We start from the raw sequence: 17,232 nt of genomic DNA on the forward strand, positions 1-17,232 counted from the left end.
TTCTTGAGGTAGGCTTGTATAGCTATAAACTCCCCTCCTAGTACTGCTTTTGCTGCATCCCATACGTTTTGGATCATTATGTTTTCATTGTCATTTGTCTCTAGCTATTTTTTGATTTCCTCTTTGATTTCTTCAGTGATCTCTTGGTTATTTAGTAACGTATTGTTTACCCTCTGTGTGTTTGTGTTTTTTATGTTTTTTTCCTTGTAATTCATTTCTAATCTCATAGTGTTGTGGTCAGAAAAGATGCTTGATATGATTTCAGTTTTCCTAAATTTACTGAGACTTGATTTGTGATCCAAGTGATCTATCCTGGAGAATGTTCTCTGTGCACTTGAGAAGAAAGTGTGATCTGCTGTTTTACCTGGAATGTCCTATAAATATCTATTAAATCTATGTGGTCTGTTGTGTCGCTTAAAGCTTGTGTTTCCTTATTAATTTTCTGTGTGGATGATCTGTCCATTGGTGTAAGTAAGGTGTTAAAGTCTCCCACTATTATTGTGTTACTGTTGATTTCCTCTTTTACAGCTGTTAGCAGTTGCCTTATGTATTGAGGTGCTCCTGTGTTGGGTGCAAATATATTTATAATTGTTATATCTTCTTCTTGGATTGATCCCATGATAATTATGTAGTGTCCTTCCTTGTCTCTTGTAACATTCTTTATTTTAAAGTCTATTTTGTCTGATATGAGAATTGCTACTCCACCTTTCTTTTTATTTTCATTTGCATGGAATATCTTTTTCCATCCCCTCACTTTCAGTCTGTATGTGTCCCTAGGTCTGAAGTGGGTCTCTTGTAGACAGCATATAGATGGGTCTTGTTCTTGTATCCATTCAGCAAGCCTGTGTCTTTTGGTTGGAGCATTTAATCCATTCACATTTAAGTTAATTATCAATATGTATGTTCCTATTACCATTTTCTTAATTGTTTTGGGTTTCTTTGTGTAGGTCCTTTTCTTCTCTTGTGTTCACCACTTAGAGAAGTTCCTTTACCATTTGTTGTAGAGCTGGTTTGGTGGTGCTGAATTCTCTTAGCTTTTGCTTCTCTGTATAGCTTTTGATTTCTCCATCGAATATGAATGAGATCTTTGCTGGGTAGAGTAATCTTGGTTGTAGGTTCTTCCCTTTCATCACTTTAAGTATATCATGCCACTCCCTTCTGGCTTGTAGAGTTTCTGCTGAGAAATCAGCTGTTAACCTTATGGGAGTTCCCTTGTATATTATTTGTCATTTTTTCCCTTGCTGCTTTCAATAATTTGTCTTTAATTTTTGCCAATTTGATTACTATGTATCTCGGCATGTTTCTCCTTGGGTTTCTCCTGCCTTGGACTCTCAGCACTTCCTGGACTTGGGTGGCTATTTCCTTTCCCATGTTAGGGAAGTTTTCGACTATAATCTCTTCAAATATTTCTCAGGTCCTTTCTCTCTCCCTTCTCTTTCTGGGACCCCTATAATGCGAATTTTTGTTTTTGTTTTTGTGTTTAATGTTATCCCAGAGGTCTCTTAGGCTGTCTTCATTTCTTTTCATTCTTTTTTCTTTATTCTGTTCTGCAGCAGTGAATTCCACCATTCTGTCTTCCACGTCACTTATCCGTTCTTCTGCCTCAGTTATTCTGCTATTGAATCCTTTTAGTGTAGTTTTCATTTCAGTTATTGTATTGTTCATCTCTGTTTGTTCTTTAATTCTTCTAGGTGTTTGTTAAACATTTCTTGCATCATCTCTATCTTTGCCTCCATTCTTTTTCTGAGGTCCTGGATCATCTTCACTATCATTATTCTGAATTCTTTTTCTGGAAAGTTGCCTATCTCCACTTCATTTAGCTGTTTTTCTGGGGTTTTATCTTATTCTTTCACCTGGTACATAGCCTTCTGCCTTTTCATCTTGTCTTTCTGTGAATGTGGTTTTTGTTCCACAGGCTGCAGGATTGTAGTTCTTCTTGCTTCTGCTGTCTGCCCTCTGGTGGATGAGGCTCTCTAAGAGGCTTGTGCAAGTATCCTGATGGGAGGGACTGGTGGTGGGTAGAGCTGGGTGTTGCTCTGGTGGGCAGAGCTCAGTAAAACTTTAATCATCTTGCCTGCTGATGGGTGGGGCTGGGTTCCCTCCCTATTGGTTGTTTGGCCCGAGGCGACCCCACACTGAAGCCTACCTGGGCTCTTTGGTGGAGCTAATGGCAGACTCTGGGAGGGCTCACACTGATGAGTACTTCCCAGAACTTCTGCTGCCTGTGTCCTTGTCCTCATGGTGAGACAGAGCCACCCCCTGCCTCTGCAGGAGACCCTCCAACACTAGCTGGTAGGTCTGGTTCAGTCTCCCCTGGGGTCACTGCTCCTTCCCCTGGGTCCCAATGCACACACTACTTTGTGTGTGCCCTCCAAGAGTGCAGTCTCTGTTTCCCCCAGTCCTGTCGAATTCCTGCAATCAAATCCCGCTAGCCTTTAAGTCTGATTCTCTAGGCATTCCTCTTCCCGCTGCCGGACCCCCAGGTTGGGAAGCCTGACGTGGGGCTCAGAACCTTCATTCCAGTGGGTGGACTTCTGTGGTATAAGTATTCTCCAGTTTGTGAGTCACCTACCCAGCAGTTATGGGATTTGATTTTATTGTGATTGTGCTCCTTCTACCGTCTCATTGTGGCTTTTCCTTTGTCTTTGGATGAGGGGTATCTTTTTTGGTGAGTTCCAGTGTCTTCCTGTCAATGACTGTTCAGCAGTTAGTTGTGATTCTGGTGTTCTCGCAAGAGGGAGTGAGATCACGTCCTTCTACCAAGGAGAAATCTTTAAGATGTCATCAACTTCTTCCTTGTTGGCCTATTATATGAACAGTTAATGTATAATATTGCTACATAATGTTTCTGATTGATATTTCCACTAATAGTTAAACATAGATTACTCAGTACTGTTTGATAATGATTATCTTATATTCTCTGTTGAAGTTATTTTTTATAATTTCATGTAAGTTGACTGTATCAGCTATAAGTTATTCACTAATATTGATCACAAATTATGCTAGTCTTGTTGGGAGAAACAAAGGGTTTATTTATGTTATTACTTAGTACTGGACAAGACTAATTTTACTAGTCCTTTTATAATTATTATTTGCATATTCAAATACACAGCTTTCCATAAGCAAACCAGAATGTTGTTTAAATTAAAAAGTAGAGTAATTCACTAATTTGTTGTACAAAAAGGTAGCTATATTTGTGAAATTATATTTAAAGGGTAGTACCTCTGAATTTTTTTTAAATTGTTGTGTAACAAACAAATGTCCCTGCAAAGATTTATTTATACAGTAAATTTTATTACGTGCTTAATGCTGTTCTAGGTCTTAGGGTTTCCTGTATGTAGTCCTAGCACTATCTTGTGTACCATAAGATACAGTCATGCTTATTGTCTTGTACAGAGCTTTCTAAAAGGACGTTTTAAATTTTATAATTAAAAAAAGTTAAGATTTCTTTTGTAATTTGATTTGTCTCTGTTTGCAGAGCGCCCTCTTCACTACACAGAAAATGTGTTGGAACAGGTGCTTCGGTGGAGTTCATTAGCTGAACCTGGATCTGCTTATCTTGTGGTGAAGAGATTCTTAACCATTGACACCGTTAAACACTATAATGGTAGGTGCTGTTATTTCGCATTGCAACTATGATTGAAAATTTGAGTGGTTAAAGGATAATTATTATGGCACAAGTGTTTTCTGAAAATGTAAAAATGAGTAGCTAAATGAAAAATCTACTGCCATTATTGTTAGAAAGAAGAATATATAGACCAAGTGCCAGGGTCATATTTTCCTGGTGGGTCAGACTGTGGTAATAGTTGGTTAATTTGACCGTATCAAATTAAAGATTTAGCAGGAATGATTCATCTTTTTAAGGTTTGGGGTTTAGTTTATTTATTTGCCATGCTTAAGTGTTTTCCTAATTTTTAGATAGATGGTGAATCATCTTGAATTATATTTACATTTGAAAGTTCTCCGAGCATTCAAGAATCGCAAGCTCTGAGATTGTGTGCTTGTTATAATTCTCACCTATTTTGCAGTAATATTGGAAAACAAATACAAAATAAATACTTCCAATAAGGATATTTGCCATCCAACTGGGAGAAGACATGTATACATGTAAGGTTAAATAAGAAGTTAGCTAGCACGGGGGATCCATATAAGACAGTCTCTGAACTTGTTTGAGGTATCAGAAAACTTTCATTTTGAAATTTAGATTCTTCTGTTATGTTTACATCATCTGACAGATTAGAAAAAGATTTCTTGCCACACTGTCTATAAACCAACCCCGAAAGCAGAGGATTTAAGTTTTATAAGATAAAATTTACCACAACTTTTATAATTCATATTGATAATAACCATTACTATTTATTAATCAGGTATTATAAAATGAGCTCTCTGCATACCAAAACTCATTTATACTTTTTAAAAAATTTCTCCAGGAGTTATATTATCATTTGAATTTTACAATTGAGAAAAGGGAAGCTCAGAGAAATTAAGTAACTTGCCTCCAGATCACACATTTATTAAGTACTAGATTTGAGAACAGATTGGTTTTACTTCTAATTATTAAGAAAAAAGAAAAAAGATGGGGAGGTGGGTACACTTCTTAAATGCGGTAAAGCTACTTGGTATGATTGCAGACTCTCTAGCTAGTAGCCATAAATCAGCAAGTTCTTAATTGTACCAGGCTAATCTGATATGTTTCTGATTTCATGATAATCTGGCTACTATAACAGACTACAATAGACTAGATGGCTCATAAACAACAGAAGTTTATTTCTCACAGTGTGGAGCCTAGAAGTCTGACATCAGGGTGCCAGCCTGGCCAAGTTCTGGTGAGAGGCCTCTTCCAGGTTGCAGACTGGGGACTTCTTGTATCCTCCCAGGGCAGAGAGCAGAGAGGGGAAGCGCACTCTCTGTGACTCTTAACAAGGGCACTAAGCCCATTCCTGAGGATTCCACCCTCATGATCTCATCTAATCCTAATTACCTCATAAAGGCCCCACCTCCTAAAACCTGATACCATGTAGGTAGGTTTCAACATATGAATTGGGGAAACATAAACATTCAGTCCAGAACTCTGCCCTTCATATCTTACAATTACACAAAAGTATTTTTACAAAATGCAAGCAGTTTAACAGCTTCTGTGTCATTCTGGTCTTACTAGCATCTAAATAAACACAACATGTGTTCTTTTTGCTATAGAAATTTAGCCTTTTAGACAACTTTATCTTGTTTAACTTCTTTCTTACTCCTGCATATGATTTTGGCCACATCCTCTGTATACTGCTCAACGATTGCAATAGAAATTCTCTCTCATCATATGACTGCTACAAGCATCCCTGTCATAGAGCAGTGATTGTCAGGTGGGGAAGATTTTTGTCCCCCAGAGGGCATTTGGCAATGTCTGGAGATATTTCTGATGGTCACACTGGGTAGGGTGGTGCTTCTGGTATTTAGTGGTTAGAGACCAGAGATGCTGCTAAACATCCTACAATACACAGGAAGGCTCTTTACAACAAAGCGTAATCTGGCTCAACATGTCAATGGTGTCATGTTGAGAATCTCTGATTTAGATAACCTTTGAAATCTGGCCTAACTCTTAAATTCTGTTATTCTTTCATTTTAACATTGAGATAAAGGAAACGTATTGAGTTTATGAACAAACTCCTGCCTGCATTATGAAATACATTATAGGTTCTCATGGCTTCTTTTCTTTTAGAAAATAAGTCATCTTTTCAGGTAAATTTTAATTTATTTTTGGTGAGAATTTTCCTTTTTCTAATATCCCTCAAAAATGTCTCTTAATTCTCCATGTTGCAAAAACTTAGCTCTTGTTTGAATGCTAGTGGACTGGCTATGTGAATAAAACCAGACAAGAATAAGATCTTAAAAGGCTATAATATAAAGGAAGGTTTTGTGCAGGTGGCCTGAGGGATAACCCAAAGCAAGGATACCATTAAGTGCTGTATTAGCGATGTTAGATTGAGTGGGTTTACTCACATCTGAGTAAAATCTTTGTTGTTTAAGGGCAACAAGAAATGGTCGAGTGACAAACTATAAATTGCTCTACCCACAAAATAGGTAGGAAGATTGGGCATTTAATTGGGCATTAAAATGATGCCTCACCTATTGTACACGGCCTCTTTTGGGGGTTATGAGTGTGTCCTGTTTTGAAAGCATCAGGCTTCTGTAAGGTCTAGACAAAGCAGTGGAAAAGGTCTAGACAAACAGTGGAAAGCAGGCTTACATGACAGTTTCTGAGATTTGGATGAAATATTCTCTAGAGTAAGATGTCAGTAAACTCTTATGCTACTCTCATATCTCCTGCATTCCTCTGACAGGGTGGGAGCTATGAAACTTATCACTACCCCTGCACTCTACCCTCCTCAGCTGGCCAAGCCAATACACAACTTGTTATTATGATATCAATAGTTCTTTCTACCAGGAAATTATGTCCCTCTGAATGAAAAAAAAAAAAAAAGTCAGGTTTTAGAGTAACCCTCAGGAAATACATTAATTAGACCATTTCATATTAGTAGTTATGTACTTTTGGTCAGAAACAGGAGTACCTATGAAGTAAATATTTAACTTTCTTTTTTAGTTTTCTAGCCAATAAAATTTTTATAAATGTTTTTATTAGAGCTTGATTTATATTCAGATTGTCAAAGTAAAATCTTTTTCATTATGGTTGGTTCTGCATCTGTGTGCATTTAGGATTGTCATTTTAAAGAAGGTTTGGCCTATTGTTTGTTTTTAAATCAACTTCTAAAGTCATGATTTTTTCTTATAGTCATGTCTTACAGTAACCTGGGGATTCTAAGTACTTCTTATGGGGTACCCTGTGTGATAGATTTTAGGTTGGTTAGGTATTCAGTCTACTTTGTCTTTGTCTTGGCAAATGTCTCCTAAATCAATCACAGTGACCACCTACTCCAGAGTTATTGCTCCATTCATTACATGCACTACTACTTAAAATTGGGATCTAAAGGGAAAATAGTGAAAGTAAATCAAATGTGATTTCTCTGTCAATTTGTTAGCAGAAAAACTGGAATCACCTCAGAAACACATGGCTCTTCACAGCAGAGAGGAAACAATGTTAAGGATTTCTTTTCCTTTCTTAAGATTTTCTTATTCTAACCTGGGGGCCAAGTGGAAATTAGCACAGTTTGAAACAAGGCTGGTTGGTTACAACCATACTTTTCTCTCAGTAATGAATAGCTATTGTGTTAATATTTTCTTAAAACATAAAGTAGCACCGACACATCCGTCACACCTGTCTCATCATACCTGACACCTTTTGCCACAAACCTTAGTGTCTGTCTACCTATCCCTATCTCTTCCTGTCTCTCCTTTATCTACACACACACACACACACACACACACACACACACACACGACTTGCATTTCATTAATTGCATGATGGTATTTCTGATTTTATGCAACAAATTATAGGCATATACTTTTGTTTGATACCACCTTCTTGCTTAATGAAAAATTTTATCAAATAATAAGTTTAGGGGTTTGGGGTTGTTTAGGGGTTTTAATTTTCTCAATTTGTTCATTTTATTCTCAATAGTTTAAAATATAGATATCACAAGAAGGAATAGACTTTAGAGTCAAACAACACTTAATTTCTGCTCATTCATTTAAGGTAATGAGGAAGCATACTTTACTTTTATACAAGTATGTAAGAGTAAATGAATTTTCTGTTGCCTCTACTTAAAAATCAATTCTGTGTTTTGCAAAAGCAGCATTGTATTTCTGAGAAGCATTTTGGGCTATTGTCCTTATTGTAATGAGGAGGTAACTAACTTGAAAAGAAAAATAATAGTCTGAATTTCTTTTCTACCCCATGGATTATGGCTGAGACATTGAGATAGGGAGAATGAAACTTCATTCAAATTGCCATTTAGACTTTGTCAGAGCTAATCATATTAGACCACCTTATATTATCATTATCTCATATTAAGTTTCAACATCTCTATCACAAGTTAGCCATAAATTTATAGCTTCTATAAGGTTCCAGAATAAATAATTTTTTCTTGCAGAAGTCTTATTTTAAGCACTAAAGTTCTTTAATATTACCCCAATAGAATGTGATACAACAGAATCAAGTTTTAATGATCTCAATGGGGAAGAACTACTTTTAAGATAGAAGATGTAACTCAAATGAAAATGCGTGTGGGTTTCTAAATTTAGATTGCCACATATGACAGATGCTTTGGAATTAAATTTACATTAGAATAGAACAGTTCAAAATGCAACTGCTTCCAGCAAATTCAGACCTGGAAAGCTGAGCCATCCCCTATCCACTGACTTAAGAAAATAAAGGAAAATTCCAGCAAAAATAATATGAGTTCATAAATCATAGTCTAGCTGAAATAATTTATATTCCACTCCCATCATATCTTTTTAAATCCAAAGATGTGTAAAAGTTGAAAGTAAGATCCAGTCCACTTCAAGTGGAAGTGTTTTCTTGGAAATTGATGATAGAATAGAAAAGTAGTGTTCTACTTTCTACAATTTGCTGCATTGTCAGTAAAATGGTGTGGAATCTCTGGCACTTTTCTAGTCAATCCTCCAGTAGTAAGTATATTTACAATTTTACTGCTTAAGGATAATCTAATTACAAAAGGATGTTATCAGGCTGCTAGTTCTATTAAGCATTACTTCTTCAATACAAGTAACAAAGGAAAATATACTACTCAGTCGTAGAACTAAATTTTATTAAATACATTTTGAGCGAATGTCATGCAGTGAGTGAACTATATCAAATTCTGCTTCCTCCAAATAATAAAGAATATATGTGTTCTATATAATCAATATCAAACAAAGGAAAATATGGATAATTTTTAATTTGGAATTTAATTTAATTTAATTTGGAAGAAATTTCTAGATTTCAGGCTGCAAATATTGCCAAATATCACTTGGTTGTGGCACATTCTCTCATGAAAACTGCTTGTCTCCTTCAGCACTTAGAGTACATGCGCAGGGGTGGAACTTGGTTTTTCAGATAATGTACAGGCCTGAGAAAATAGTCTTTGCCAGCAAAAGAGGAAGGGAGACACATAGAGACCATGGAAAATAGACCCATTTGTTTTATATTCCCTTTTCGTTGCTCAGATCATATATAAGAGATAAATCGTTCATAGTTTCTATGCATTTACTGGGCGCCAGATGCTGAGCTGATGGCTTTGCATACACCATGTCATTTAATCTTCCTAGCAGTCTTAAGGGGTTTTTTACTAGTACTCTCTAAATGGAGAAACTTGGACATGGAGACGTTACGTAACTCCCTCAAGGTGACCGGCTGGTAAGTGGAGAAGCAGATTTTAGTTTTTAAAACTCTTGTAAATTCAGTCTATAAATCACCAGGCCTTTGGAAGGGTAATTTTTTCCATACTGTTTACTACAGACTCTGCAGTACAGAAAAAAATGATGTCTGTCCTCCATTAGATAAATAACCAATTACATTCTGCTTGCTATGTGCTAAGCACTCTTCTAAATACTTTACATACCAGATCTACTGGGTGATCACTGTATAAATCCCCATTTAGCAGGTGAGGAAACTGAGATTTAGAGGTTACTACCTGGGATCCAGTGGAGGATGTGGTTGTCATTCAAGCCCAGGTAGTCTAGCTCCAGAGCAAACTCTTAGTCACTGTGCTATGTTAGTTCTCACATAGGTTGGGGAGGAAAATTTAAAGCCCACAATTTTTTAAAAAGCAAACATGAAATTATTATTTTTTCAAGATCAGATGAGATTGGGTGCATTCAGGGTGGTATAGCCATAGACTGAAATTATTATTTTTAAGAGCAAAATTATGAGACAAACATGACTTTTCATGTATTCGATGCCTAACTTTTATCTTAGAGTTTTAAAGACATGAATAACAAGTATGGACTGGAGTAGTTAGAAAAAATCTTCAAGGATGAGTTGGGTCCAGAAGTGGGGGGTAGAATTTGTATAGAACCAAGGAGAATGGAATTTCCCTTAGGTTCACTCAGATGATCAACTTCAGTCATGCCACAGAGACACAGATTGGTTTTCCAAACAGTGTATTATGATCAACTGACTTATAAATAAATATTATATTTTAACTTAATAGCTTATGAAGATGAGTAGGAGGAGTCTATTTATTTAGTCCTTGAAAAGTCAGGGAAAGAAGTTTAGGCTTTTAATGTTACATAAGTAAGACTTCAAATAGTAAAAAAAAAAAATAGAGTTTTGGAAAGGGTATTAACATGATAAAACAGTATTTGCATAGCACAAATCTGGAATTATATGGAGCCATTAGAAAAGCAGGACGTGGAATTATAGAATCCTGGCGTCTAGGTATTAGGTAGAAAAGGCGGGGGTTAAGGAGATGATATTGGAAAAGAAGTGGAATTGAACCCCAGAGAGAAACTTTGAGAGAACAATGGCTGGACTGCTAGATGACTGGGCATGAAGGATAAAGGGGGAATATGTATTCTAGAAATACCATTCCTAGTTTATGTTCCCCCACCCGCTTCTCTCTCTTTGTGTCTCTCCCTATCTCTGTCTGTCTCTGTCTCTCCTTCCCAAGACCCTCCAAGCTCCTCCACAGATCAGTTATTTTATTGGGATTAGGGGCCACTAGTTAGGAATTACTATTTTTGTCTAAGAACTTGAGGTTTTTCAAATGATTTGGAAAACTGTTTTTTTTCTTTGGGTGGGGAAGAACCTTCACTGAACTCAACTGAGCCTTCCTTCCTTGTCTGAGCAAACACCTGGAGGGGGAAAGGGGTTTATGATTCTCTAATTGATAACAATGTCTCTAGATCTTAAACTTTCTCCCCAGGATGAGGTAGAGGGAGTGAAAATACAAGTGTGAAGTACTCCACAGTTGAGGGACCTGGCAGTACTGGAAAAGCTTGGAAAAGTGAATTATTGGAAGCCATTTAATTCATATCCTTCGTTGTGTTACACACTGAGTAATGCACAATGTCCCCAAAGTACATAACTTCATCTTGGCCCTTAAGCGATGGGCGTTTTTTCTGCTTATTTTAACATTGTATGAGCTTTTAGAAATTCTTCTAAGTTCTCAGTATTTATCATGGAACTTAGTGTTTCAAGGTTCTTTTTGGTCTTTCGTTCTCCTTAACATATATTCCTCTCAAAGCCTCCTCCCGAGTCCCTTAATAATGTGTACAACAAGATTTAGCTAAGATAATTACATACGATTTTTAAAAATAAATTTTAATAAAAATGCAACCAAAGGTGTCAACAATATTTTTTTTTTCCTTAGCCTGTTTTCTATTTGACCTATGAGTAGTTTACTTTAACACTGGACATACGATTATTTATTGATAAAATTAGAAAGCTTTATTAAGTTGAACAAAAATCTTAAAAAAGTATAATCAGAAGGTGTGAATGGAATTGGTTTGGCTTGAGCAATATATAATATCTTTATCTCACAACTTGATTATAATTTAATGCTCTTAAAATACTTTACCTATTTCTAAATCAATAGTATTATAAATGCCTTTCTCCACTTTTCTGTTCTAAATCAGCTGAATCACTAAGCCCACCCAATGTTTTCTAAATTGCTTACCGTATTTCTCCCATCAGGATATATAAGCACTGTTAGTCCATGTTCACTCTGTCTCTTACACTGCACTGCAAGTCCAGAAATCATCTCTTTTGAGGTTATTGTATTACTGGACTCTTAATACTTCATGAAGAATGAATTGATGTCATATGAATTTTGCTGAATACTACTTTTATATTTTTTCCTTGATCTTCCTATTGCATTAAAATACATCTTCTTTCAAGTCTTTTAATTGGATAAGTGTTATTTTAAATTTAAATAGAAGTTATTTAGCTATAAAATATTATTTAAAATATTACTTAAAATATTTTTCTATGGAATTAAATATTAAGAGATTATACCAGAAGACAAATGTTAGCAGTGTATTTTTCAGAAATTATTTTAAGGTCACAGACCACCTAAAAAGAACCTATTTTAGTATAACATCGCAATTAAAAGAATGTTATCTGTGACCAGTATGCAGATCATGAAAACTATTGGGGCTTGTCAGTTACTTTTGTTTGCAGTTAGGATCAGTGATGTGATTAATCATGGGGATTTTTGCTTCTAGGTTGTCATCCCATGCTCATATTTGAGTTATAAGGCACTATTTCAATTTTTTCTAACTTTCGTCTTCTTATACTAACTATAATTGTGAACGTCTGTGTAGTATTTGCTGTATAAGTAAAGGTTTTCCCCAAACCAAGGGATGCTAGGTTTTAGATTGAGTTTTTCTTTCTAAAATCGAGTTATTTGTAAATTTTAGAAACTCTGCATGAATATTTAAAAATTGTGTCACCTTAATACCAGGAAATTGCTAAAAGCCCTCATCCTGATATAATGTCTCATGCTTCATCTTTTATGGACATGATCTAATATGAGGATAACAATCTGCAGGATAAGTGTTATTACTCCTGTTTTACAGGAAAAGCAGGAGTTGACCCCAGAATGACCATGTCGTGGCTACTTGGCTTCAGGTTTCTTTTCTTTCCACTGTTCCTCAGTTCTCAAGTAGGCAGTTTAATACTGTTGGGATTTCAAGAAGAAAGCTGTAGACTAGAGATACAGTGATAAATTTATTCGTGATAAATCTACACAACTTCAACATTTTTTTTTTTTTTACCAAAAACGTGATTTTTAATAAAACTGTTGAAATGATTTCTAAGTGTGGGACACTGGCAGTATTGCACGAGCATTATTAGCAGTTTTGCCTTCTTTACCCTTACCTGTTTCATAGGAATAGGAATTTCTCTAATGTCTCAAGAATTCCTGGATTCCTGAGACAGGATTCCAGAAGAGATTTCTCTTTTACCTGTGTATTTTGCATTATTTATATGAGTGCTATTCAGAGAAATAAAATGCAAGCTGAGTATGTAATTTTAAATTGCCTAATAGCCACATTTTAAAATATATATATAAACATATATATAAAGAAATAGGTGAAATTAATTTTACTTGTATCTTCTATTTAAACTCACATATCCAAAATATTATTATTTCAACATGTAATCAGTGTTATAAAATTGTGATATGTTTACATTTTTTTTGGTACTAATCTTCAAAATATGGTATATATTTTATACTCATAGCACATCACAGTTGAGACTAGCCATGTTTCAGATGCTCATTAGCCAGTAGCTAATTGGACAGCATGGGCAGGCCTATGTATTATAAATAGATATAAATAGATCTGGTTACTGGATCTATGACTTATCCAATACTCCCCTGACACAAGGTGTTCCCAGAAATTAACTAGAGGCTTCTTAATGGTAGGAAACAAGTTATTACTTTATATCATCAAAACTGAAAATACAAAAATGTTTTATATTCTATTCCAAATAAATGAAAATGTACCCAACTTACAAAACTAAATGTTGTACTTTACAGAGAGGAAGGCCCTGGAAAGTATCAAAGAGGGAGTCTTGAAAATCAAAGAAGAACCATCTAAAATACTCTCTGGAAATAAGTTTCAAGACCGGTATTTCGTTTTACGAGATGGGTATCTCTTTCTTTACAAGGATATGAAGGTATTTAATATATGTAGTATTTGAATATGTATATACTTTTGTGTGAGTGTTAACATTCTTATTTCATGCCTCTCAGCCCTCTCTCTTGGAAGTCAAGGCCTCTAGTAAATAAAATGTACAGTAAGCTGATGATTACTTTCAGCCTCTGGGATATGACATTAATGCAACTAGTAACACAGTAAAGAACTCCCTATACGGCCTTTCTGAGCACCTCATATTTTTTCGGGCAGAGATTGACTTAAGTTCTAAAGAAAAGTCTAATATGTGTTACATAAACTAGCATATAAATCAGCATCTCAGTCAATAAAATTAAGAGAATGTGTCATGCCTTAAGGCAAAAGTGGCTTGAGTTTAGCAAATGGAAATTAATAAAATGTAGAATAAAAAGGCAAAACCCCAATGCTAAATCTGATTAAAAATTAAATCTGATTAATATATTTCCTATACTCTTGAATGAATTAACTCGTAATATTGTATTTATTAATTGAATCTTACTGATGTATCCCAATATGTTTGAATTCCCTAACAGCTTTTATTAATGAATTGAGGAATGGAGAGAGGACTTAGAGATGAAAAAGAGGGAGTATGTATAAGAATATTGAACTTAGCATCAGAAAACCTCAAAACCGCCAAGTTGGTTGTGTGAATAAGAATCTTAAACTGTCATCCATCATTTCTAGATCTGTAATATGATGATGATAGTATGAGTCCTGCATGCCAGATTGTTGTAATGCTTAAATAAGAATATATATAAAAGTTCCTTTTCAAACTGTGAAACATATATATATATATATATATATATATGTATATATATATGTATATTAGCATGCTCATCAAAACAGCCCACTAAGAATATGAATAGGGAAGTTCCAGCCTGAGAAAAATCTATTCATAGTACATATATCTGAAAAGGGACTCATTTGCACAATATAAAGAACTCCTCCAAATCAACAATAAAAAGACAACCCAATAAAAATTGGGGCAAAGTATTGGACAGACATTACAGGAAGGAAGACATAGGAATGGCCAATAAGTGGTTGAACCAAAAGTACTCAGCATCATTAGTTATCAGGGAAAATGCAAATTAAAACCACAAGCTATACCATTAGTACAACTAAAATCATAAGAGTGACAACATCTAATGTTGACAAGGACGTTGATTAACTAAAACCCTCATCAATAACTGGTGGAAGGGTAAAATCACACAATTACTATTAGAACTTTTTTGGCAGTTTTTAAAATTAAGTTATTCATACATCTACCCCATGATTCAGCAACTCTATTCCCAGGTATTATATCCACTAAAGCACTTGTTCAAGAATATTCATAAGCAGCTTTATTTATAAAAGCTAAAACCTGTAAACATTCTAAATGCCCATCAATAAGAGAATGATATATTCAGACAATGGAATAATATTCAGCAATAAAAATGAATGAATGCAACCACATGGGTGAATGTTCAAATCCTTGCTGAGCAAAAAAGTTTGACCCAAAATAGTACCATATGAGTCTGTCTATAAAAGGTCTAAGAAGAGGCAAAATCATTTATGGTGATGGGAGTCAGAAAGTGTTTGCCTGTGGTGTGGAGAAGGTTTGCTACTGAAGCAAGGACATACGGTCAGTAGGGTACTTTCTAGGATAACAGAAATAAATGTTCTCTATCCAGTTTTGGGTGGTGGTTACATGGGTATATACAGTAACATTTCTACTTCCTTGAGATTCAAGCAATATCCAAGCAATTCTTTTAAATGTGGAATGACAGCAGGACCTAAAGCTACTTTTTTCCATTGAATTCTAATATTCGCTTGAATAAGCATTGCTTGCATATTTCAAGCGTGTGACGCTTCACTATGTTGTGTTTTGGAGATCTATAAAGAAGGACCAGACTAGTAACATCTATTATTTAATACTGTATTGTTATGAAGGAAGAATTATTAAACAGCTTTCCAAAGTTCTATAGCCCCATTTAGTTGTGGCTTTTACTGAGCTCTCCACACACTGACCACGGTCCTGTATGTTCCTCCAGCAGGGAAGCCTCCAGGTGGGCATAAATAAATTTTAGTAGCATTTTACTTAGTGTATCCATTTCATGTTCATGTTCTTCAAGAACAGTGGAATGTCCAGGCAGGGAGCTAACAAAACAGCACTGAATTCCGCAGCCCTTAATCCCTCTCTTCAGAGGGCTGTATTATATACTGGAAGTCACACTTTGTTACTCCATCTGATAAACCTAGCAGGGAATCTGTGTGAGTATCAAACGATTGTTACCGTTTATTATCATTTGATATCATTCTTCACTTTTTTCAGTGCAGGAAGAGTGGAGTTTGCAGAAATAAGGCATTTAAGAATTTGGGATTATGTGAGCCAAACACATCAGATTTTAAGGTTCATGAACTGTAGGTTTATGTTCATGAAAGGAAATGCTAAACTTCACAGCTGCTTATTCTAGCCATCTAGAACTCAATCTGATTGAATTTTGTTTGGTTTTCTTCAATGCGTCACCCACCTTGATCTTCATTAGACTCATTTCCTTCATCCTTGTCCTTCCATTTACATGTTGGTTAATTGTCACTTGTGTAGTTGGATATCTGCTTAGGGTATTTTAAAATCATCATGGACTTTTTAGTCCCATTAAGGAACCTACGCTTCCATTGTGTAGCAACAGAAGGTTGCTAGAAACAACTAGTAGCAATAGAAGTGCAGTCATAATGGCCCCAACTAACATTCAACCCGTTAATCCATAAAAAGCAGAGTTCTATGTATTTTGCTTTGATTATCGTACTTTATCTTTACAATAATCCTATGAAACTATTGCTATAGTTATTCCCCCTTGACAGATGAAGAAATGTAGTATACCAAGATATTACATAACTTGCCCAAGATCACTTAGCCTATAAGCGATAGAGTCAGAATTCATTCCCAGATGTCTATTTCCAAAGGCTTTATGCAGAGGCTTTATTGTTTCTTACTATAGAAACAATAATTTGTATTATTTTGGCTTGGTGTTATTGCTGATAGAATTTTATTTAAAGAGGATAAGTGTTTTTCATTTTAATAGTACCAAATATTTTCAAATATGACACTTTACACAATTCAGGTTTTTTATAATGTTTTTCCCCAAGCTGATGTAAATTTTAAAACCTGCCACAAGGAAGCCTGTTCATGAAGAAATTATTTTTTTTAAGATGAAATGATTTTGTAATTGAGCTAAAGAATTTCATCCCTTAACAGAATGTTTTTAAGAATTTGTATCTTTTTGAAAGTATCATCTTGCTTAATCTAAAATAATTCATACAAACTGGTAGACAGTAATAGTATCGAGAGCTTGCCTGAAAGACAGTGTTCTTTTTTTTGACATTTGAATTTTTTCCCCACGTTTATTGAAGTATAATTGACAAAAATTGTATTTATTTGTTATACAACGTGATGCTTTTGATATACCTATACATTGTGCCACGATAACCACAATCTAAGCTAACTAACATATTCATTACCTCACATAGTTTTGTGTGTGTGTGCACTTGTGGTGAGAACATTTAAGATCTACCCTCTTAGCAAGTTTCAAGTATACAATACAGTACTGTTAACTGTAGTCACCATGCTGTACTTTAGATTTCCAGGACCTATTCATTTTACATAACTGAAACTTAGTACCCTTT

General features: G+C 35.1%; 1 protein-coding gene across 6 annotated transcripts in view; it reads left to right on the forward strand.

Annotated features, from left to right (window-relative positions):
* Positions 1-17,232, forward strand: part of ARAP2 (ArfGAP with RhoGAP domain, ankyrin repeat and PH domain 2) — a 196,234-nt gene that overhangs the window by 148,199 nt on the left and 30,803 nt on the right. For all 6 annotated transcript variants that reach the window (XM_027103193.1, XM_027103192.1, XM_027103194.1 and 3 more), the window contains 2 exons: positions 3,479-3,607; positions 13,434-13,573. In XM_027103193.1, the coding sequence (XP_026958994.1) occupies positions 3,479-3,607; positions 13,434-13,573 (269 nt within the window). The remainder of the gene's footprint in view (positions 1-3,478; positions 3,608-13,433; positions 13,574-17,232) is intronic.

Source organism: Aethalodelphis obliquidens, unplaced genomic scaffold (assembly GCF_003676395.1).
Source record: "Aethalodelphis obliquidens isolate GAN/ISIS:26980383/991018 unplaced genomic scaffold, ASM367639v1 scaffold6, whole genome shotgun sequence".
NCBI classification, from domain to species: domain Eukaryota; kingdom Metazoa; phylum Chordata; class Mammalia; order Artiodactyla; family Delphinidae; genus Aethalodelphis; species Aethalodelphis obliquidens.